Here is a 22,426-nt window from a genome sequence, read left to right as displayed (position 1 = left end):
TTTACTCTGTTTCTTTCTGGTCATAAGTGTTGTCTTTTTGATTGATGGACTCTTTTATCAGTATATAATGTTGGGCTTTATTTGTTTTCTTGCTTAATATAAAATAATTTAGGAATAAAATCAGTTTTGTCTGGTATTTGCACAGTTACCCAACTTTGTGATTAGTGCATGGAATATCTTTTTACATGCTGTCTTTCAGCTTATGTGTGCATTTGGATCTTTTACAAGGTTTAGAGGAGGTGTCCTTTTTTGGTTTTTCTATATAACAGTCCTGGCTGTCCTGGAAGTTGCTTTGTAGACCAGGCTGGCCTCAAACTCACTGAAATCCTCCTGCCTCTGCCTCCCACGTGTTGGGACTGCCCAGCTTTAGAGGAGTCATTTTTAAATTTATTGTTTTGTTTTGAGACAGGATCTTACTGTTTAATTCAGGCTTGTGATTCTCTTGCCTCAGTTTCCCCAAAGCTGAGATTGTAGATAAAAAGCTGGCTAGATGACTCATTTTCAAGAATTGTTCTGCATGGTCGGGCGATGGTGGCACATGCCTTTAATCCCAGCACTCAGGAGGCAGAGGCAGGCGGATCTTTGTAAATTCGAGACTAGCCTGGTCTATAGAGCTAGTTCCAGGACAGGCTCCAGAGCTACAGAGAAACCCTGTCTCGAAAAAACCAAAACAAACAAACGAAAAAAATTGTTCTGCACTGTTTACCTTTTAATTGAAGAGTTTTATCCGTTTAAATATAAATGTACTTCACCTATAAGGACTTTTGCTGTTTTACTGCTGCTTTATAAAAGTCCTAAATCTCTTGTGTTCATTCCTCAATCCTTTAATTCTGCTTTTTTGCAGGTGCTTGCTTGATTAGTGTTCTGTTTGATTTCCTTCTTATAACCTATCTATGTGTTTGTAGTTAGTTACTGTAGGGATTATAATAAGTCATCTTCCGTTTATCAGTAATCTGGGTCGAATTCATATCATTTCAGCTTCAGTTCCTCGCAGCTCTGAACAGCCTTACTTGATGTTACAAAAATTACATCTTTGTTTTGTGTCCATAGAGATACATTATAAACTGTGCCTATTGACAAAGATTTTGTTGTCTTACATATCATCTCCTAAGTCATATTGCAAAATATACAGATAAAAATAAGACAATGCCGTCTTGTATATTTGCCTGTGCCACAGTTTTATCAGTACTGTTCCCATCCTTGGGCTTCAGGTTTCTGGTTAGCCCTAGGATTCTCCTTTGTCCCTACGGGCAATCCACAAACTTCCTCAGTTTTTGTTTACTTGGGGATTTCTTGATTCCCTTTGAAGGATAATTTTTGTTTGTTTTTTGTTTTTTGAGACAGGGTTTCTCTGTGGAGCAGCCCTAGCTGTCCTGAAACTAGCTGTTGTAGAGCAGGCTGGCCTTGAACTCACAGAGATCTGCCTGCCTCTGCCTCCCGAACGCAAGTATTAAAGGCTTCCCCTTCCCTCATAGGAGAGGTCGAACCCGTTCGGTTTCCCTTGCCAATGACCTGTGTGCAATTTTGTCCTAATTACATGGGCTCTTGGGGAAGGGTTAAAGGCTGTAAGTGTGGAAGAACCAGGGGAAGGGCCTCCCTGCAGCCCTAGGGAAGCTGTTGTTCCTGCTGAGTGCAGACCTAGTGTGGCCACTTTAAGACCAACTCCTGACCGTCACCCCTCACCCCTTTCTCTGTAAGTATGTTTAGTAAGATCTTCGGTTTTCTCAGGTGAACTTTGGTGAAATCATACCTCAGTTTGTTGTTGGAAAGGGATTTTAGTAACAGCCATGGATAGAATACCCAGACGTATAAGTCAATCCAATAAATTCTCTTTTAGTATATATTCATTCTCTCTGTTCCGCTTTACCCTTGAACTCTGATTAATACACCCTATAAGTGATAAGTCATTTCCTTCCTGTAACTATGGAGTTTATTTATTCATGTTTTGGGCACTTTTTTCTGTGTTGTGAATTACTTGTTTTGGAGTTTGTTTGGCTTCCTAAATGTTGCTTACTGTTTGAATGTGTCTGGGGAGTTTCCCACCATTATCCTTCAGTCATTTTTTCCCTGCTTATTTATTTCCACCAATTGCAGCATATACACCATGCATACATGGTATGCTTAATGCTGTTCTTTGTTCTCTGTTTTGTTTGTTTTTTCTCCGTTTTTCCAAGGAGCAAAATTTTTATCCATCTATTTTCAAGTTTTCAGATTCTCCAGGGTTTAATGTAGTCTTGAGTCTACTACCGAAAATCAGTTTCTGGTATTATATTTTGCAGTTTTAGGGTTTTATTTGGTTCCTTATTTTTAATTCTGCATTCTTGTTAATGCTGCTTTGAAAAATATGATGTTGTTAGAGCTTTCTTTCTGTGGTCATGGCTACTTTGCATGTAATGTATTTGTACTGACTGCTCTGACTCTCAGCTCTAAACCTGATGTCTGGCTTTTCTTACTGGAAGTTTCTGCTCTCTGCCCTTTGACCTGAGTGTAGGGTATGCGTTCCTGTTTCTTTTCCTGGCTTCTGTTTTCTACTGGAAAATGACAGTATAGATAACAGGCGTCTGGTTGCTATTGATACCGCTCACCTCCTCAGAGGCAGGTACCTGAGATGACTTTCGTCTTGGCCGGACGACGGTGGACCTCTTTCTCTTTCTGCACCTTCAGCTACAGTAACTGCTGCTTGCTATTGTTTTGTTTGTTTTTGTGACATTGTGGGGAGTGAATTACTGCAGAGACCAATCCAGTCAAGTTTAGGCCCTATTTAGGGATAATTCCTGAGGTCAGTGTTTTTAGTGAAGACTCCTGTTCCCATCACCTCTGCAGTATTTAGGGTACCTAGGTCTGGGTATCACTGCACTCTTAAGTGGGAGGTCTGTACCTCTGTGGTCTGTGCTGTGCTAAGCCTAATTCTCCTTGGACATTGTGACTGAATAGGAATGGTCCCCATTGGCTCATATATTTGAGTGCTTGGTCATTAGGGCGTGACACTACTTGAGAGGGGTTAGGAGGTGTGGTCTTTGAGTAGATGTGGCCTAGTTGCAAGAAGTGTGTCACAGCCGGGCAATGGTGGCACACGCCTTTAATCCCAGCACTCGGGAGGCAGAGGCAGGCGGATCTCTGTGAGTTCGAGACCAGCCTGGTCTACAGAGCTAGTTCCAGGACAGGCTCCAAAGCCACAGAGAAACCCTGTCTCGAAAAACCAAAAAAAAAAAAAAAAAAAAAGAAAGAAAAAAGAGAGAGAGAGAGAGAGAGAGAAGCTCCTGTATGCCCAGACTTGCTGAATGAGCTGAGGGCTTGTGGCTAACTGTACAGTAATCCCTGATGTCACTCAGCTTGTCTCTCCCCATGGGATGCCAGCTCTGTGCTACAAGCCAAGATCAGGACACCCAGGGCCCCCAGTTTTCCAGGGACACTACTGTGAAGATAGAAAGAGCTTCATTCTATGGGTTTGGGAAACAGATGGGAGCATCCAATTGTCTTTCAGGAGTTCGTAGTTCTCAGCCGGTTCACCCGGGACTTAGTTTATAACAGGTAGCTGGGCCAGGATGAGAAGTGTGTGAACTGGCTAGTTTCATGTCAACTTGATATGAGTTATCTGGAAGATTATGTTGGCTAGTTTTATGTCAGCCTGACACAGACTAGGGTTATCTGAAAGCAGGGAACCTCAATTGAGAAAACACCTCCATAAGTTCTGGCTGTAGGGCGTTTCTTAATTAGTGATTGAGGGGGAGGGCCCAGTCCATTGTGCCATCCTTGGGGTGGTAGTCTAAGAGGTTGAGTAAGCCAGTAGGCAGTACCCCTCCGTGGCCTCTGTATCAGCTCCTGCCTCCAGATTCCAGTCCTGCTTGAGTTTCTGTCCCGACTTCCTCCGGTGATGGACTATGATATGGAAGTGTAAACCAAATAAACCCTTTCCTCCCCAAATTGCTTTTGGTCATGACGTTTCATCAAAGCAATAGTAACCCTAGTGGGGTATTACTGTGACAGACCTGACCATGTGTTTTGGGGAGGGTTGTGGAAGGACTTTGGAACTTTGGTCTAGAAAGCCATTGAGTGTTGAGAGCTCAGTGGGCTGTTCTGTGGGAGCTGGGAAGACGAGAATGTCAAGAACAGTGCAGAAGATGGAGACCTGGCCTGTGAGGTTTCCGAGGGAAGTTTAAAGACTCTACTAGGCCTTTCGTGTGAAGCATCTGCGGTGTCTGGTCAGCAGGAACTGAAGAATCGGCTATGATTAACAAGGAACCAGAAACATTAAAGTTAAACCTTTGCTTTGCTGGGACAATGGGTGTTGGTCAGTCGGGGCTGAGGAATCCGCTGTGATTAAGAAGAGACCAGCATCACTGAGGTGAAGTTTTCTGGGATGTGTTTGCTCAGGGTCAGCACAGAGAAGCTGACAGACGGGTTTTGCCAAGGTTTTACTCGGGCCAGCAGCTGAACTTCATAGCGTTAGAGTCATCCAAGGCGGTCCTGGTTTTGAAGGCATGAAGGGGACATGGAGAGCAACTGAGGCTTGACACTGTGGCAGGGCTGGAGTCCCTGAAGAGATTCTAGGAGAGGCTGTTGGTGAAGATGCAGCCCAGTTGCAGCAGCAGACTCCAGCATTTTGGAGACGACCACCAAGAACCGCAGCAGTGGTTGAGTGGAATCAGCTGGAGCCTAGAAGATGCATTGTGTGTGATGCAGAGGGCAGAATCAGAGACATGACCCAAGCCCGTTGGAGGAGCACAGACAAACGTGAATCAATCCTGGACATTGGATATCGAGATAGTTAAACTGTGGGGGTTTGGTTTTGCTTTGTGCAGATTGTGACTGTGCCTTGGTTCTTCCTTCTTGCAGTAAGAGAGTATTTAATTTATTTTTGATTTTTACAGGACCCCACAGTTGAGAGACTTTGAATTTTAAAAGAGACTGGCTATTTTAAAGAGACTGATTTTGTTTGTTTGTTTGTTTGTTTGAGAGAGGGTTTCTCTGTAGCTTTGGAGCCTGTCCTGGAACTAGCTCTTGTAGACCAGGCTGGCCTTAATGACTGCAACCTCCCTTTGAGTATGTGCACCAGAGAGTCAGGACCTAGAGTGTGTGCCCTTTCTTACACATCGCCCTCTGGTCTCTGCTAACATGAACCCACACATTTACACTTTGTCTTGTGTGGTTGTGAATCCACAGCATGTTGTCACTAATTTAGCTTATGGCTCTGTGGAAAGGATATGAACAAAAAGAAGAAATTTTTCATATTTCCCCATATGCCTTTTCCCAGTGTCCTTCTTTGCTTCATATAGATGCAGATTCCCATCTTACTATTTTTCTTCTGCCTAAAAGACGTTGAAAACATTTCTTGTAGTGATTGTCGTGGGCAGTGCATCTTTTTAGATCTTACGTCTTTTTCTGGCTGCATGAATGTTGGCAGGTGGCTCTGATTAACACAAGTGTGATTTCTCTTCATGCCTCTTTATTGGCTCCAGTTCTTCCCCTGTGGGTGCCCCTCCCCCAGCCATCTTGACGATCTCTGCCATCTACTGTACCCCTCCCTTCCTTCTCCCCTTCTCTCTTCTTTTTTTTTTCTTTTCCGTCTTTACTTCTCCTCCTTCCATGAAGTCCATTTCCCTTTTGTTGTGTACAGATGGGAAGTGAATTCCCTGAAGGACTCTGGCTGTACGGCCCTCTTTTAACCAGTTTATACAGTTTAGAATCCTGGGGTGAGATTAGCAACTTTATTAAATCACCACCTCCTCTACCTCTTGTTAGATCTTCACACACTATCACGGACTTTTTACATAGATAATTTAATCCTGATTAGATAGTATACATTTGTTTTGGTTTTTGTTTGTTTGTTTGTTTTGTTTTTTTTCGAAAGAGGGTTTCTCTGTAGCTTTGGAACCTGTCCGGGAACTTGCTCTTGTAGACCAGGCTGGCCTTGAACTCACAGAAAACTGCCTGCCTCTGCCTCTCAAGTGCTGGGATTAAAGGCATGTGCTACCACCGCCCGGCTTTGGTTGGTTTTTATTTCCTAATTTTTACTTTGGTATTTTGCTTGGCATGAGGAATCTAGAAGGATAATATGAAATCACATTCATGATGGCAGAGTCCTGACTGCTCCTGCCTTGGAAGGAAGCAAGTGATCACTTTGTAGCCAGCTAGAAGCTGGGATGTGAAAGAGACTTACTGCACTTGTCCCACCGTACACCTGTATCCGGCTTTCTTTTGGGCCACCAATTAGCTCCCAAATCTTGGCACAGAGACTTCTTACTAGTTATGAATGTTCGGCCTTATCTTATGCTTGTCCCACTAGCTCTTATAACTTATTGCAACCTGTTTCTCTCCATCTACATTTTGCCTTGGGGCTTTTTACCTTTCTTGTATTCTGTATGTCCTACTCCATGACTGGCTGGCCCCAAGAGTCTCCCTATCTTTCTCTCTTGTTCTCTCTTCTTCACTTTCTCTGAGCCTAGATTCTTCCTCCTAATTATTCTCTGTCCACCAGCCCTGCCTATCCTTCTACTCCCTAGCTATTGGCCATTTAGCTTTTTTTTAGACTACCAGATGCCTTAGGCAGGCAAAGAAACACATCTTTACATTGTTACACAGATGCAGCATAAACAAATGTAGCACAGCTTTACATAGTTAAAGTAATAGTCCACAACACAAACAAATGTAACAAACACACCTTTGCCAAGTTAAATAGTCGCCAGCAACTGCCCTCCTCCCACTGACCCCTCCCAGTTACTTATTTTTTACAAATAAATGTATGTTTGGTAAATTACAATCCATTCTTTCTACCTTAGAGATTTTGTTATTATGATATAGTTAATCTTCAAAGCTTGTTGAGGTTCTGTTATCCTGAAACTCTTATGTTACTTGTTTTGCCAGTAGGTAGATTCCAGCAAACAGACTTTGCTGGAACAATACTTTACAAAAGCAGTGTTGACAGTATTGTAAATATGCAACTCACAGCGTAATGTTTTTGGTGTTGACTCAGAAGGAGCACCCTGGGGCTGGATTTCCTGAAAGTTAGAACCTCCTAGAGCCTTGGACCATATTGTTTCTGTGGCATTGGTTTCTACTCACATGCTGTTTTGCCTTCATTTCCCTTTGAATTTTTTTTCTTCTTACATGTTTTTTTTTTTTTTTTTTCAGTTTTCTGAAACTACTATTTAAAGTAATCTTTGTGCCTGGGGTATAACTGGTAATGTACTTAAGATTCCTACTTGTCTGCAGTGCCTTTTTAAGTCATGCTTAGTTTGGCTGGACAAAGAATTCTAGTGGCAAAATAATTTTTCTGGTAATTGTAAAGGACTCATCTCGTTACCTTCTGGTGTGGCATCCAGACTCTTGTTTTTTTTTTTTATTATTTATTTACTGTTTTGTTTTTTTGAGACAGTTTCACTGTATAGCTCTAGCTATCCTGGAACTCACTTTGTAGACCGGGTTGGCCTCAAACTCACAGAGATCCACCTGCCTCTGCCTTCCCAAGCACTGGCGTACGCTACCGCTACTTGGTCCCAGAGTCTCATTATTTTAAAGATATCTTCTTTGAAAGATACCTTAAAATGTACTTTCACTTTAAAAATTTTCTGATGTTGGATCAAGGTTGCTGTTCGTCTTTCCCTTCATTTTCAAGGTTGAATGATTTTCCAGGTAGTCTTTCTTCTCGTGTGATAAGTCAGGGACTCTAAGGTCTTAGATTTGGAGAGTGTGCTGTTGGGGAATATTATTTTAAGGTGTGTCGCTTTTGTTTATGCTGCATTTGTTTAACTCTGTGAAGCTGTGATTCTTTGCCTGTCTACAACACCTGATGGGCTAATAAAGAGCTGAACAGCCAATAGCGAGGCAGGAGCAAGGATAGGTGGGGCTAGCAGGCAGAGAGGATAAATAGAAGTAGACCTGTGGGCGGAGAGAGGAGGAGTAAGAGAACGAGAACAAGGAGAGGAGGGCACCAGGTGATAGTCACCCAGCTACACAGCAAGCCATGGAGAAAGAAGCAAAGAAAGGTATACAGAAATAGAGAAAGATAAAAGTCCAGAGGCAAAAGGGTAGTTGGGATAATTTAAGAAAAGCTGGAAAGAAACAAGCCAAGCTAAGGCTGGGCGTTCATAAGTGATAATAAGCCAGTGTTTATTTATTTGGGAACTGGGTGGCAGGCCCCCTAAAAAGCCAAGAGAGTAAAATATCCTACAATAGTGTGCCTCATATAGTGCTTAAGATTAGAAAAGGGATAGGTCAGGTCATCTGTAGTGACAGATGGATCTTCTTTGGCTAGTTCTTGTTCATAGAAAATTTAATTTTTTTAACTTTAATTTATGGCGTGAGTGGGTGTGAGTGTGAGGGCACACGTGTGTAGTTGGAGGTTGATGCTGTCTTTCTGCCTTATGGATTCTGGGACCACACTCAGATTCTCAGCATTGGTGGCAAGCACCTTTACCCACTAAGCCATTTTTACCATCGCTGCACTATTTTTTTTTGCTTCAGGTGTAGAGCTGGTAAGTTACTTGCCGAGAGATAGTTACTTGTATCCAGTGTGGCTGCATTTGGAACATCTGTGATACTTTAAAGCACCTGGTACCCAAGTCTTGCCTAAGATGTTCTCACAGCGTCTGTTTGTTTCAGCACTGGAAGTGGTGGAAGTATTCCAGGAGCTCTGAGAAAAACTTAGGGTCGAAAGCCACTGCTCTAAAATATCAAGAGTAGCATGCTGTCTTAGCCAAGTTTCTGTTGCTATGATGAACACCATTAACAAAAACATCTTGGGGAGAAAAGGGTTTATTTCACCTTATAACATACAGTCCATCACTGAGGGAGTCAGGGCGGGAACTCAAAGTAGGAACCTGGAGGCAGAAATTAAAGCAGATACCGTGGAGAAACACGCCTTACCTGCTTGTACTTCCTGGTTCAGCAGTTCGCTGTACCACCTGACCAGGGGTGGTATCACCTACAGTAGGCTGAGCTACATCAGTGATCTGCCAAGAAAATGCCCCACAGGCCAATCTGATGGAGGCATTTTCTCAGTTGAGGTTCCCTTTTCTCTAGCTTATGACAAGTTGGGTGTCAAACCAGTACACACACTGTACCCATTTTGTTTACGTTGTCCAGATGGGGTAGTCCATACAGCTCTAGTGTATTTTGTGGGCAGGCAGGGTTCCTGTTAGAAAACAACTTGTGACAGCCTGAGTGCGTAGGACCTGCTGCTGCTAGGACCGACTTAGAGCCAACATGTAATCCCCAAGCCTGGCCTCTCAACAGCTTCCTTTGAGACTTTGGGGTATGGAAGGTGGAGGAAGCGGAGGTGTGGGTGTGCTTGTTATAACCTAGTGGCTGTCAGGAAGAGACAAGTTTTGCCATTGCCAACCTGGTGCTGCACGGCTCCTTTCTGCTAGTGTTGCGTCCGGATGATTGCTTTCAGGAACACGGATAATAATATGGATGATAATGATGGTCCTGTGGCCTCGGGTCACCTAGTGATGTCTCCTCCCTTCCTTTCTTTCCCCACTACCTCTCATCATGTAGCCCAAGTTGGCATCAGCTTTGAGTAGCCAGCCGTCCGGCCTCAACCCTCTGGTATTATAGGCCTTTGCTACCGTGTTTGCTTTACTCAATTTTTAGAGTGTATATCACCATGAGCTTACACAGTTCCTATTTCATTCTTGGGGGCCGGGGCTGTCATGGTTTCCCTCCCAATATCCAGACATCTAGGTAGCATGGAATACTGGGCCACAGTGTCTTCAGGACCTTAGGCCAAGCTCAGTCCTCAGGAAACAGTTTGCCAGCTTTCTGAAAGGAGCTTATACTTCGCACCCTCCCAGTCTGAAAGCCTGCCCTGCTGATGTTACTTCCTTTTTCTGTCCCCGCTGTTTAGTTCATCTTGTGTTTGTTATTCTGGGTGAAGTACAGGGTAGATGTAAGTAGCTGAGGTCAGCTGCCAAGACTCAGCTGAACCTGTTCTGTCAAGACGAACCCCCGGGTGTTGCCTCATCATGGCTGTTTGAGGAAGCAGAATGGCATGAACAATTCTTAAGACAGAATTTAAATAAAACTACTTCCTAGGGCTGAAGAGACGGCCCGTCTGTAAAGTGTTTGTCTTACAAGCATGAAGCCCCAAGTTTAATTCCTAGAACTTGTGTCAAAAAGCCGGGTGTGGTGGCTTGTTTGGAGACAGGCAGATCCCGGGACAGCCAACTGAGCCTGTTTGGTGACATCCAGGTCTGCGAGAGACCTTGTCACACAGAAGATGATAACATCTGAGGTGGTACAGTTCCGGCAGGCTCTTATCCCCACTCATCCAACCCTAATGTCTGGAAAATCTCAATATCTTCTGGAAATTATTTCCTAGTTTTATTATCTTTGAAGTAGAAAACTATGTATAGGTTATCACAGAATATACATTTCAACTTCTGAAATTCTGAAATAATGAACTTGTTTTTGAAACTAAATATTCCTTGATATACTTAAGAGAGGGGTTTTGCAACCTCTATCATTGAATGGAAAGTGCATTTTGGTACTGATGTTCATTGTCTCCACTGTAAAAACAGATTGTCTTTCATAAAACACAATGGTTTGTCACTGAGTGTTATTGTGTCTGAATGCATCTGTGCCAAGGACATTATAGAACTAAGGACCCTAGGTGAAGTGCTGGGCGATGACATCACCTCATTGTCTGGGAAGTTCTGTATGGCACAGTGGAATTTAGTAGGCTCTTAGGAAAGACATGTTTTCCTGTAATGCGTTAAGTAGAACGTCTTTAGCTAGCATAAATTCGAAGGTTCTGTTTTCAGGAGTGCTGGGTTATTTGCAGTGGGGAGGACTCATTTTTTCGTAACATTCTCGTAACAACAGGAATGCACTTCATCATGTGACTTTTTACTAAGGGCAGAGTGAACCACAGCCCACTGCTCCTCTTCCAGGAGTGAGGAATGTTAATATCTCCATGGAGCTAGGTTTTTCCTGTTGGAACCATGGCAACCAGCTGCCCTTACAAAGGGACTGGCCTCCCCAAACATAGAACCCCCACGCACAAACATTTGACTTTCTTCAAGGCTGTAATATTAGAGCAAATTCCTTGTCTTTGCCAAACATAAGATTCATTGTGAGAATCTTCCAGCATTACACGGATTCAGTTTTTCTTAAAATCTGACTTTCCATAAGCAACTTTTGTGGCAGAATTCTGTTAATTTCAGTGTGCTTGTGAGGAGTGTCATCTTGTTTTTGAGGTTCTCGGGAGGGTTTTATCCTGCATGCTTGCCCTGAGCCACAGGGATGGCTGGAGTTTCCTGGTGGTGGCAAACCTATCTCACAGTAGGAGGCATCACGTTCCTTTCTTAGTCGTTTACCCCCTTTGCTTTTATTTATGCCTATAGTTCATCAGAATCTGGTGCCGTTGCTAACTGGTTCGGACCGGCCAAATTCTAGGGATTAAGGGTAGAAATTAAACTGCTGTTTGGTATGAACCCTGCGGAAAGATGCTGCTTTGGGTTGGATCTTAGGGGCGTGAGTGACCGGGGCAGCTTCCCCTGTCTTGTGTCTTGCTTCTGAGTCTTATCATTCCCTCCCCCTTGAGGGGTGGGGGGAGGTGCAACTCTTTTGTATTAACAGACCCTGTATAAGAGGCCTTTCTTAATAGCAGAAAGTCGCGAGTGTCATAGTTAGCTCTAAATGCATGTTAGGGTGGTGTTCCCTCAGGACTGACAACTTTCTTCAGCTTGTCTTAACTTCAAATGCCAAAGAGATTTATTATCTCGACTCTGTCCACACCTGTTTTGCTTTGCGTGACTTTTCCAGTGGCATCAGGACTTGTAACGATCTGGTTAACGTGATTCAGGTGTTGGTTGTCTCTTTTCTAGGAGTAGAGTTCTCGTTCCTTAAAGCCCCGTTAGTGCCCTCTTCTGGACTGAACACCTTTTAAGGGATCTGCCTTTAGCACCCAGGCTGAGCTCCTGTAACTTTCCGCACAGGTACCCCAAATTTCCAAGCCTTTGCAACTGTCCTTCCCATAGGGCAAAGTTGAGCCGCGTTAGCCCAACTGTCAGCCCCTCCAGAAGTGGTTTGTTCTTCCATCCTAAACACGGCTACACCCAAGTCACCAGGTGCCCTCCAGTGTTTGCCCTGCATTTTCCATTTCGTGTTTATATCAGTTACAGCACAGTTCTCTCTGTAATGCTCTTTGTGGTGATTTTATCTTCCAAAGTCTTGTGCGTTTTCAGCACATTTAGTTGTCACTGTGGATTTTTTTGTTTGCTTTGGTTTTTATATCTCGGATGTAATATCTTTGAAGGAAACTTTATAATGTATATACTTTAATATCTATCCCCTGGGGATAAGGCATCCCTCATCCTTCAGCCCCTGAAGCCCAGGCTAACCTGGCCTCTCCATCCAGGACAAGCACTTTCCTAGCTCTTAAGCCCAGGAGAACCTCTTTGCTCTGAGTTCTCTGTCCCCTGCAATCTCTGCTCTGGGTCTGAACTCTTTGCTCAGTAGTACAGTAAGGATCACCTACGATTCTGTGTGAGATCCTGGACTCTTTCCACTGTCAAATAAGTTGTTTTTTTTTTTTTTTCTAATATGCATTTAGTAACCCCAGCTGTGGGCTTTTAGGATGACTAATCATGACTAAATAAAGTTTTTTTGGGTCTGTAGTAATCAGCGTTTGCTGCAGTCAGAGCTGAATATTCATGCTCGGGCAAAGACCTGGGTTGGGTGGACGCACACTCAGGTGTCACAGATGTTTAGCAGTCGCCTCACCTCACTAGGGACACAGCCAGCCATCCTTGAAGTATTCAAACTGAGGTATTTGCCAACCAGTCACACATAAGTAGGCTGTGCTTCTCCCGTGCAAGCAGACTTTTCGACTCTCCCCAAGGATCTTTTACTTTTACTTTAGTGTTGTTCTGGGTGCCTGTCGTCACTTATTCCTGGCATTCTCTGCTGTCATCAGTGAGCATGGGCATTGCTTTCTCTTTACCTTCCTTTCATCCCTTCAAAATTATACCTGACGTTTTTCTAGTAGTGTGAAATGACCTTAGCTTTCTTGTAAAATATAGTTTTATGCTCTTGAACGTTGAATTCTAAAAGAGCTATTTTCTCTCTCTTTTTTTTTCTCCTAACAGTTGGATATTCTAAAAACCAAGCAATCGCACAGAGCACTGGGTCTTACCTTTGCTTTTTGGATTCAGTAAGTAGCTCCCTGTTTTGTTGATAATGGCTTTGTGTAATATTGACCAAATAATGATTGTGAATTTTAGTATGGTTCTTAAAAATAAATTTGTCGACACGTTATGATGAATCTCAAAAGTCAAGTTTAATAGGTTGTTGCTATATGCTGCCGTAACAATTAACACTAGTAAGATCATTTACAAATGTGCAACGGGACCACAGAGAATATAAACAACATTAACATAAGCACAGTACTAGCAAGCATGATCTTAAGAGATTAAAGACATGGAAACAGGTCCTGACAGCTAGAGCAAAACATGAAGCGGATTCGTGGGTGGGGGTCAGGAGTGGACCGAGCTGTGACAGGTAGACTTACACAGAGTTTCAAATCAGTCAACGTTATATTAAACTTTTAATTTGTAATCAGATTAAATTAGCAAGATACTTCCACAAAGTAAGTTTTCAAAATGTGAGTGTGAATTGGGACCACACTGATAGCGTGATTGTGTATTTTATTCAAGAACTTAAAATGCTTGTGCTCTTGACTCCTGAGTTTCACAGTTGTTTGTTATAACAGAAATTAGAAGCCGGTTACTGTGTGCTAGCACTGAAGGAGAACACTAGCAGACCGTCAGAACTGTCACGTTTATGGGGCATCCTCAGGAATGGGACACTTAGCTGCAGCGGATGAACAGAGACTGTATACAAATTGTGCTGTGCTTAGAAACCCTGACAGACTAAAGCAAAGCAAATCAGTTTGTCTTAAACAAATACAACTTTTATGTATCTAAATTATTCCATACGTTGGGTCCCTGGCTTCTTAGAAACATGCATACCAGGGCCCATGATATGTTGGCCACTGGTTTATACAGCTGTTACAAGTTTTGTTTCTGTCTCATTGGTTACTCCAGGTCCATGGAGGTAGGAAGGTCACATAGGCCAGGAGATGCAGCCTCCCTTTCATGCAAGGGACAGGAGGAGAACTGACCCACAGGGTTACCTTGGGAGGTCTGACATTTTGAAGTCAAGAGTTCTGCATAGTGTTATCTTTATTGTATTTAGACAGCATGCTTGTAACTTTGTTGAAGGCAGATGTTGCCAGTTGGACAAGGAAGTGTCTCTGTGATTTTTGTATTTGACCTGTCTGTTTTAGGGTGAGGTTATTTATAAAACAGCTTTGGTATTAGCCATGCAGAACCCACTTCAGCTTTAGGAAGCAAGTGGGGACTGTCACTGTCTTTGGCCCAGTGCATGTGTCTGGCAGAAAAGATCCATGTGGACTGCTGCTCTACTGAGCTTTACCCTCAAGTTTTTGGCTCCACCTTTAGGTGCTTAGTTGTTCCCTTAAGCTGAAAACAGAAAGCAAACTGTTCATTCTGAGCCTGTGTGTAACTAGCTCTGGAAGTCATGACAGACAAGGAGGGGAGGGAAAACAGGGACCTGTGTCTCATATCTCACAGTTGTCTCTTTGGTTAGTTTTCTCTTGTCTTATAGCTACTCTGTGCAGGGAACTACAAATTTCATGTGAGTGTGTCTATAATTTAGGTGCACTCGTGTTATTTTAAAACAGGAGTTACACCGGGCGGTGGTGACATACGCCTTTAATCCTAGCACTTGGCAACTCCCCATTTGTGTAGCCAAGTAGCATGGCATCTGAATTGGCCATCTTCTTGAGGGGTATGAGCCCATAGCCCAGGATCCATGCTACTCCAGATAAGGTCTGCATTGGACGGTGAATCCTAGCAGAGGCCTGCAGAGATTCAGAGCTGAGGACAGAGCCCCTTCATCCTCAAGGTTCTTTGGATGGAACGAACTGAAAGAGATGAAGCAGGACCACAGATATGTGACGGATCGTAGCGATGGGGGAAGCCCAGCACACTCGCGGTCACGTCCAGCCTAAAGTGATCCCAGGTTTATAGGCTGTTGCTGTATGGGAGGCTAGGGAGTGTGTGTAGTTTGAGAGGAAGGGAAGTAACATGTAGGAGAGCTTCTGGTTTGAGGAATAGTCACTGGGCCAGTGCATTTTGCTTGGCCCACGGAATAGCAGTGGATTGCCTATGATTTGCTGTGCCACTATCTGTCTGGTATGCCGACATCCTGTGGCTTCTCCATCAGAAAAGTTTTATGTGGAATCCTCTGGGAAGGAACCACAGGTCCTGGAGTTGGACAGACAGGACCTTTGCAGAGAGACTGAACCACAGGGGGAGGAAGCCAGCTGATAGGGAAAACCTTAACAGGTCGGAGTGATGCGGATTTACAAGCCCTTTGGCTTATGTAAATCACCAAACACTGTTTTTCAGAACAGGCTCAGGAGGTGGCTGGGATTGTACATTAGTCCTCCATAGTTCAGTCCACAAGGTGACGCCTGACAGGAAGTTTCTTCCTAAGTTTTAACATCCCATCCAAATGCCAAACTCAGGCAGACTAGTGTGTGTGTCCTCAGTGGCATTTGTTGGTGTCCCCAAAGCCTTTCTGCACTTAAGCATATCTCGCTCAGACTTCACAGGAAGCCTATCATTTATTCTCAGTTCTCTTGACTAGCAGGCTTTCACCAGCTAGCTTTATGTCAGAATGGAATAGCATTTCATTCTTACTTAATGATTTCTTTTTTTAAAAAAATTATTTATTTATTATGTATACATTATTCTGTCTGTGTGTATGCCTGCAGGCCAGAAGAGGGCACCAGATCTCATTACAGATAGTTGTGAGCCACCATGTGGTTGCTGGGAATTGAACTCAGGACCTTTGGAAAAGCAGACAATGCTCTTAACCTCTGAGCCATCTCTCCAGACCCTATTTAATGCTTTTTTAAAGTTAAAAAGTGTGTGTGTGTGTGTGTGTGTGTGTGTGTGTGTGTGTGTGTGTGTACACCTCATAGTATAGTTGCCCAAGGAGGCCAAAAGAGGCTATTGGGTCCTGAGGAGCTGGAGTTACAGGTGGCTGTAAGCCATTTGATATGTTGGTGCTGGAAACTGAACTCAGGTTTTTAGAAACACAGAAAGAGCACCGGACCATCTTTCCAGGCCTATAAATACTCATTCTATGAGGCTTCCAGTTTGTTCTCTAAAGGCTGCCCCGTCATTCCATAGTGGTGATTCCCTGTTCATAATTGTGGAATTTCAGCCCCTCTGGGAATTTTATGCACATTCAGGAATGCCAGTAATGATGTTTCAAATCATCTTCTCACTGAGAACTCAGGTAATGTTCGTTGGCATGAGCCCTGACGTGAATGCACTCTGCGTTCACGGTTGGTGCTGACAGCATCTTGGATTTGGTCTGTTAGTCTCTCCTTTACAGTCCAGTGCCAGCTGATTCTTATTAACCGATCAGAGTGGTCCTGCCCACAGAGGGAGTGGGAGCCAGCAGGTCAAGTTTGACTTCTATGAAGGGAAAACCTTCCCCTGCAGTAACACTTCTGACTCTTTATTGAAGTTCTCCTTTGCTTTCATTTAAAAAAACAAAACAAAACTTTCCATTCTCCAGCCTCTGGGCTGCCTTCTTTGTCTGGTGGCGTCAGGAAAGACCTATTTATATTACTGGTCACCGTGGTCTGTGAAGTTTAGTACCTGCTTCTCTGTTAACTCTTTGGATTGAGTCTCTGTTCATCTTCCTTAGCTTCTCGGCCATTTGGCCAGGCCAGCGAGTGTATTGATTCCATTCTCTCTTTGCTCTTACTGTAGTTGTTGACTCTGAACAGCAGAAGTGGTAGAAATCATATTTGAATATTCTTTAGGCTCTTGAGAGCCAAGCAGTACTGACCATTTGTGCTTTTTGTATAGCTCCCCTAAACTGTAAAATTAGAGTCTTGGTTAATTCCATGTGTATTAGGAAGAAACCAGAACAGTAAAGTCGTGGTGTGTCTGTGGGGGGGAGGGGGGAGGAGGAGAGGGGGTGTGGTCATGCGTATGCATGTGTGCAAGAGAGGAGGATGGGAGAATTGGTCTCAGTCCACTGATAAAAGTGCTCCTCTTTCTCTCAGATCCACCTTCACAGACATAAGCATCTTGCGTCTTTTCCGGGCAGCCTTTAGGCCAGTCAAGTCAAGACATAGAATTAATCGTCATGTGTGTGTCCACCCTTTGATAATATGGCATGTGTACGCCTCTCCTTCCACAACACCTGGGTCCAGCCAGAGTTAGGTTGTTCTGTAATATACTGTGCGGCTATGCTAAACATATACAGTCTCTTCGTCAGAGAGTCCTAGTCTTCAGTTGATGTACCCAAAACTGAAATAGGGGAATGAAAGGAAGGAAACAAAGATGTTTACCTAATGTGTTTGTAACAAAATAAGGTGGAAATGTATTGGAAATTTGATAGCCTCATTTCTGTAATTGGTCACATGGTCATAGTTATTATAACTGCTCCCAAAGTCCACATAGTGGGGAATGCAAGCAGAGCTGCTCGGATCAGTAAATCCAGGACAAAAGAACAGATACAGTATCATTTCACATACTTAAATTCAACCCTAGGAAAGTTGACCTTGTTATTCATTAAGTGCACACATAATGAAAAAAATAAGAAAGGACAGTGGAGCCCCAAAAGCCCAAACCGAGGTCACTCAGAACAGGAAGTCACTGGAAGCAGCATCAAAGCAGATCCCCAAAGTGTTGGCAATAGGCAATTCTTTCTGTCTCCATCCATAATTCTCTGTCTCATAATCGTTTATGAAGGCCCTCTGTGGAGTTGCTTCTTTGCCTGGAAGGTGACTAACACCTTTATTCTGGAAACTGTCTGGGCCATTTGTCATGCTGCCTGAATCGTGCTGTTGTGGTTTCTTATTAGCCTTAATCACAGAACACGATCAAACCAAGAGACTCTTTTTTAAAAAAAAAAAAATTTATTATTATGTATACAATGTTCTGTCTGTCTGTCTGTGTGTATGCCTGCAGGCCAGAAGAGGGCACCAGACCTCATTACAGATGGTTGTGAGCCACTATGTGGTTGCTGAGAATTGAACTCAGGACCTTTGGAAGAGCAGGCAATGCTCTTAACCTCTGAGCCATCTCTCCAGCCCCCCAAGAGACTCTTTAAGAAATTTCCTGCACTCTATACTTCCTAGTCCTTTGTAGAGAAGTCATCTGCATCCCCCAGGAGTCTGGGTCAGCCACCTTCGCATACACCCTAACTCCTTTCTTTATCTGTTTGTTTATGGGCATAAGGAGTCCAGAGTGGCAAGTGGCCCCTTAATTTCTGGTCCAGTTATTGTAGCATTATTTTATAAGTATTTCCCCTGTCACCTACTCCCACACCCTTTTAAATATTTAAATCTTTGTTGATTATTCGTCCTCTGAAAATACCTTATTTTACTATGAAGTGAAGCATTCCTGCAGGAAAAGGCACAATATAAACCTTGTATTGTGGAACATATATAAGGAGCTTCCTATCGCAAACACGTCAGGAACTGGCTATGATGTTGCTTCCTGTCGCACAAATTCTAACTGTTCTTAATAATAAAAACCCGGAGTCAGATATTGGGTGAATGCTGAAAGATCAAAGACGGAAAGGAGCCGGCCACTAGAGAGACTTTTACCTCTACCAAATCCTTGGACCAGAGTGGAGAAGATCCTATCTCCACCAATTCTCAAACTGAATGTATTGGGCCCCTATCTCCTCCCACCTTATATTCCTCTCTCCACCTTCCTAGTGCTGGGATTAAAGACTGTGACTCCCAAGTACTGGGATTAAAGGTGTGAGCCACCACCTGGCTCTGTTTCTCTTTTAGACTGGATCGAAGTTGTATAGCCCAGGGTGGCCTTGAGCTCACAGAGATCCCTCTGTCTCTGAACCCCAGAGTGCTGGGATTAAAGTGTGTGCCACCACTGTCTGGCCTCTATGGCAAACTAGTGGCTTAGCTCCACACTCTGATCTTCGGGCACATTTTGTTAGATCACAAATAAAATATCAAAAATATCACCACAGCTTCCAGCAACTTCCTGTTCCGAGTGACCTCAGTGAGCTTTTGGGGCTCCATGGTCCTTTCTTTTCCTTATTTTTTTTTTTTATTATGTGTGCACTTAAGTAACGTGGTCTACTTTCCTACGGTTGAATTTAAGTATGTGAAGTGATACCGTATCTTGTTTTTTTGTCCTGGATTTGCTGATCGGTGCAGCTGTGACTGCATTCCCCACTGAGTGATCTTTGAGAATAATATTGGATGTAGCTTGTTTCTCCATTTGATATTTATTGACTTGGATGTTCCATGTCTGGAAAGTGCTGTCCAAATCTAACTTGGGTAGAGGACCTTTTCTACACAGATGGTAACAGTGCTAAGTCTTAGGAAATCTGCACCTTCATCCTGAGCTACACTTTGACTGCCAGAATTCTCTTTCCCACCAGTCACATAGATGCTTTTCCTTGATGACCAAAGAGCTTGGTTTATGAATATCTGAGTTGCCTACACTGTTGTGTTCTTGGACTGTGTGCCTTTCTTACTACGTTGGAGTTGCTTTATATTGATGTAAAACGTGCTCTTTCCACAGGACGATGTCATGATGCCCCAGAGAGTGAGGCTGCAGTATGAAGCGGCCGTGCAGCACCCAACGAGTGTGAGTACAACACCTTTTCTGTGGTGTCGCCATCTTTAATGGAATGCTAGTCTTTTCATTTCAGAGATTTTATTCCTTGAGATTAGAAAGACTGTTTATAGTCAGTCAAATTGGGGAGATTTGTGACTGCCATGTTTCTGAGCCTTTAAGGGTATAAACGTGAGTCTGGCTAGTGGCAACAAGAGTAGGAACCAGATGCAAAACTACCTTGCTGCCTATAGAAGTCTAAGGTGTTCTTTCGAGAGAGAGAACACCACTAAGTGAGATCAGAATTCTTATTTTCATCAAAGAAAAGAATTTCTGGGGCTAGAGAGATGGCTCAGAGGTTAAGCGCACTGGCTACTCTTCCAGAGGACCTGAGTTCAATTCCCAGCAACCACATGGTGGCTCACAGCCATCTATAATGAGATCTGGTGCCCTTTTCTGACATGTAGGCAGACATGCCAACAGCATATCATATGCATAATAAACAAATCTTAAAAAAAATCAATTTGAAAAAAACAAAACATCAAAAAAGAAAAGAACTTCAGGACAAGTCACTATGAAGTAAAGGAGTTTATTAAGAAGGGATTTTTAACATAGATTTAAGCAGAGTATTAATAGACAAGTATTTAGGAAAAGATACCGTACCTCTGAGTATGGGCATAGACTTCTCAAGAGAGTCGTTTAAGGATCTTATCAGTAGCTATACATAGCCAGGCAGTGGTGGCAGTAGAGTCTTTAATCCCAGCACTCGGTAGGCAGAGGCAGGCGGATCTGAGTTCGAGGCCAGCCTGGTCTACAGAGCGAGTTCTATCAAGGACAGCCATGGCTATGCAGAGAAACCGTCTTGAAAAACAAAAACAAAATCGCTGTACATATAATTTTGATGACTTCTGAAGCTACATTGTTTAAAGAATTCTAAAATTCTTTTTTCTTTGCTCTTTTGTTTCTTTTATAAATGAGATCAGAGAGGGTAGTTCCTGAGGTACGTTGGACAGGATTAAAGGGTAATAAGGTAAAACCATAGGTCAGAAGAGTTGAAGGAATCTTTTATATATTAGGTTACAGGGAGTTAAGACATGTTTTTACTGTAAGCAAAGTTTACACTCTTGTGAGAGTCTCAGAAAATTGACGTTTTATAGCTGGAGAAGGAGTAAGCCAAATGCAGCAGGGTCAAACATGCTTAGGCCTCAAGCATGATCTGTTATCATGTTATAATACTCTTACTTGAAATATCTCTGTATAAAAACAAATTGTCCCTATGTAGTTAACCTCTACAGGAGATTTTTGTTAAATTATACTGAAATCCTTGACTCTCAGCTAGGGAAAGACTTCAAGCAAAATCTCCTTCCTAAGCAAAGGGCTCCTTTCTATGTCCCTTTGATGTCCACTGTCTTTCTATCCTGTTACCATTTTGGGAAGCCCTTGTCACTTTGAAACGGAAAAGACAGATTTCTTTCTTCCTCCCCTCCTCCTCTCCGTCCCTCCCTCTATTGCTTGCTTTATGATGCAGTGGTATCCTCTGCCATGTAGCCACTCGCCCGGGACAGGGTGTTGCTTCCCACCAGGGAGTCCAGCTCCATGTAAAGTCAAGTCGGACTACAGTGGCCTTTATTTCCATATTACACTGGTCCATTCGGAGGGGAAAGGACACTAAGCAACCTTCCCAAAGGATACTTTGAGGCATTCAGATCAGATCAACCTTTTACCATCAGGGCAGCTGGTTGTCCTCCAGCAGGCGTTGTTGTGTGAACTCTGCTTTCACTAAGTCGGCACCTTTTACTTATTTCTCCCCTCCCTTCCCTTTGATCCTGATGTACAAACACAGACCTCAGGCCCCACTCTTGGAGTAAGGAGTTCCCGATTCTATTTTTTGTTTTGGTTTTTCGAGACAGGGTTTCTCTGTGTAACAGCCCTAGCTCTCCTGGAACTTGTTCTGTAGACCAGGCTGGCCTTGAACTCAATAAAGATCCCTTGCCTCTGCCTCCTGAGTGCTGGGATTAAAGGCGTGCGCCACCACCCAGCTATCCCTATCCTGTTTCAAGTCAGAGGCTGAAGACTTATGTGCCCTGAGCTGGAATTGCTGGTGCTGTGGAATATACCTGTAAGATAAGAGGGCATGCCTTGGTTGCTCCTGAGAGGTCTCTGGCAGAGGATAGTACCTTTATATCCCCTGAGGCAGCTCTGATTCTTGGTGGTGGAAATTGTTCCAGGTAGGGTATGTGCCCATATCAGTCCCTATTACTCTGCCTGCCTCACCTGTCTTCCCAAGCCCGTCCTTCCCAACCTACCTTTGAGGCTGCTTCTGACGCTTCAGCCACTTCTGTCTGCATAGAGGGTAGATGTTGAGCTTTGCCCTGGGAGATCTCAGAACCTCTTCTAGTATAGAATTTTAAGGCAGGGACACGAGCTACTCTGCCCATGTGTAGGCAGTAGTGTGTGATCATGTGCACTGCCCTCCTCGGAGCAGAGGGCATCAATGTAGCCACCTTCACTGTGATTACCAAAGGTTCTGGGGGACTCGGGCCCAAAGGGGTGTGCAGTGTGTTTCAGCAAGAGAAAGGAAGATCTGTAGCCTTCATTGTGTCCCGAAAGGGTCATGAGTAAACAGAGCTGAAGAGCCACAAATCACAGTGTTCAGTGACCACAGACTCTAGAAGTTGCTTTTCTAAAGTTCAAAAGCATAGAATCTTCCCCCCCCCCCCCCCCCTTTCAATTGGGAAAGATGTCAGAAGTTGGCCAGCAGTGTCTGGCAGCATGCG

General features: G+C 43.6%; 1 protein-coding gene across 2 annotated transcripts in view; it reads left to right on the top strand.

The window, feature by feature from the left end:
• The window catches only part of B3gntl1 (UDP-GlcNAc:betaGal beta-1,3-N-acetylglucosaminyltransferase like 1), a 67,700-nt gene that overhangs the window by 5,249 nt on the left and 40,025 nt on the right, over nt 1-22,426 (top strand). For both annotated transcript variants that reach the window (XM_050130441.1, XM_050130443.1), the window contains exons 4-5: nt 13,092-13,156; nt 19,617-19,682. In XM_050130441.1, coding sequence (XP_049986398.1) covers nt 13,092-13,156; nt 19,617-19,682 — 131 coding nt within the window. The remainder of the gene's footprint in view (nt 1-13,091; nt 13,157-19,616; nt 19,683-22,426) is intronic.

The sequence above is a fragment of the Alexandromys fortis genome, unplaced genomic scaffold (genome assembly GCF_014885135.2).
Source record: "Alexandromys fortis isolate MF-2015 unplaced genomic scaffold, M_Fortis_MF-2015_v1.1 scaffold_349, whole genome shotgun sequence".
NCBI classification, from domain to species: Eukaryota; Metazoa; Chordata; class Mammalia; order Rodentia; family Cricetidae; genus Alexandromys; species Alexandromys fortis.
Note: the sequence above shows the minus strand (reverse complement) of the source record. Positions and strands in the feature narration are given on the sequence as shown.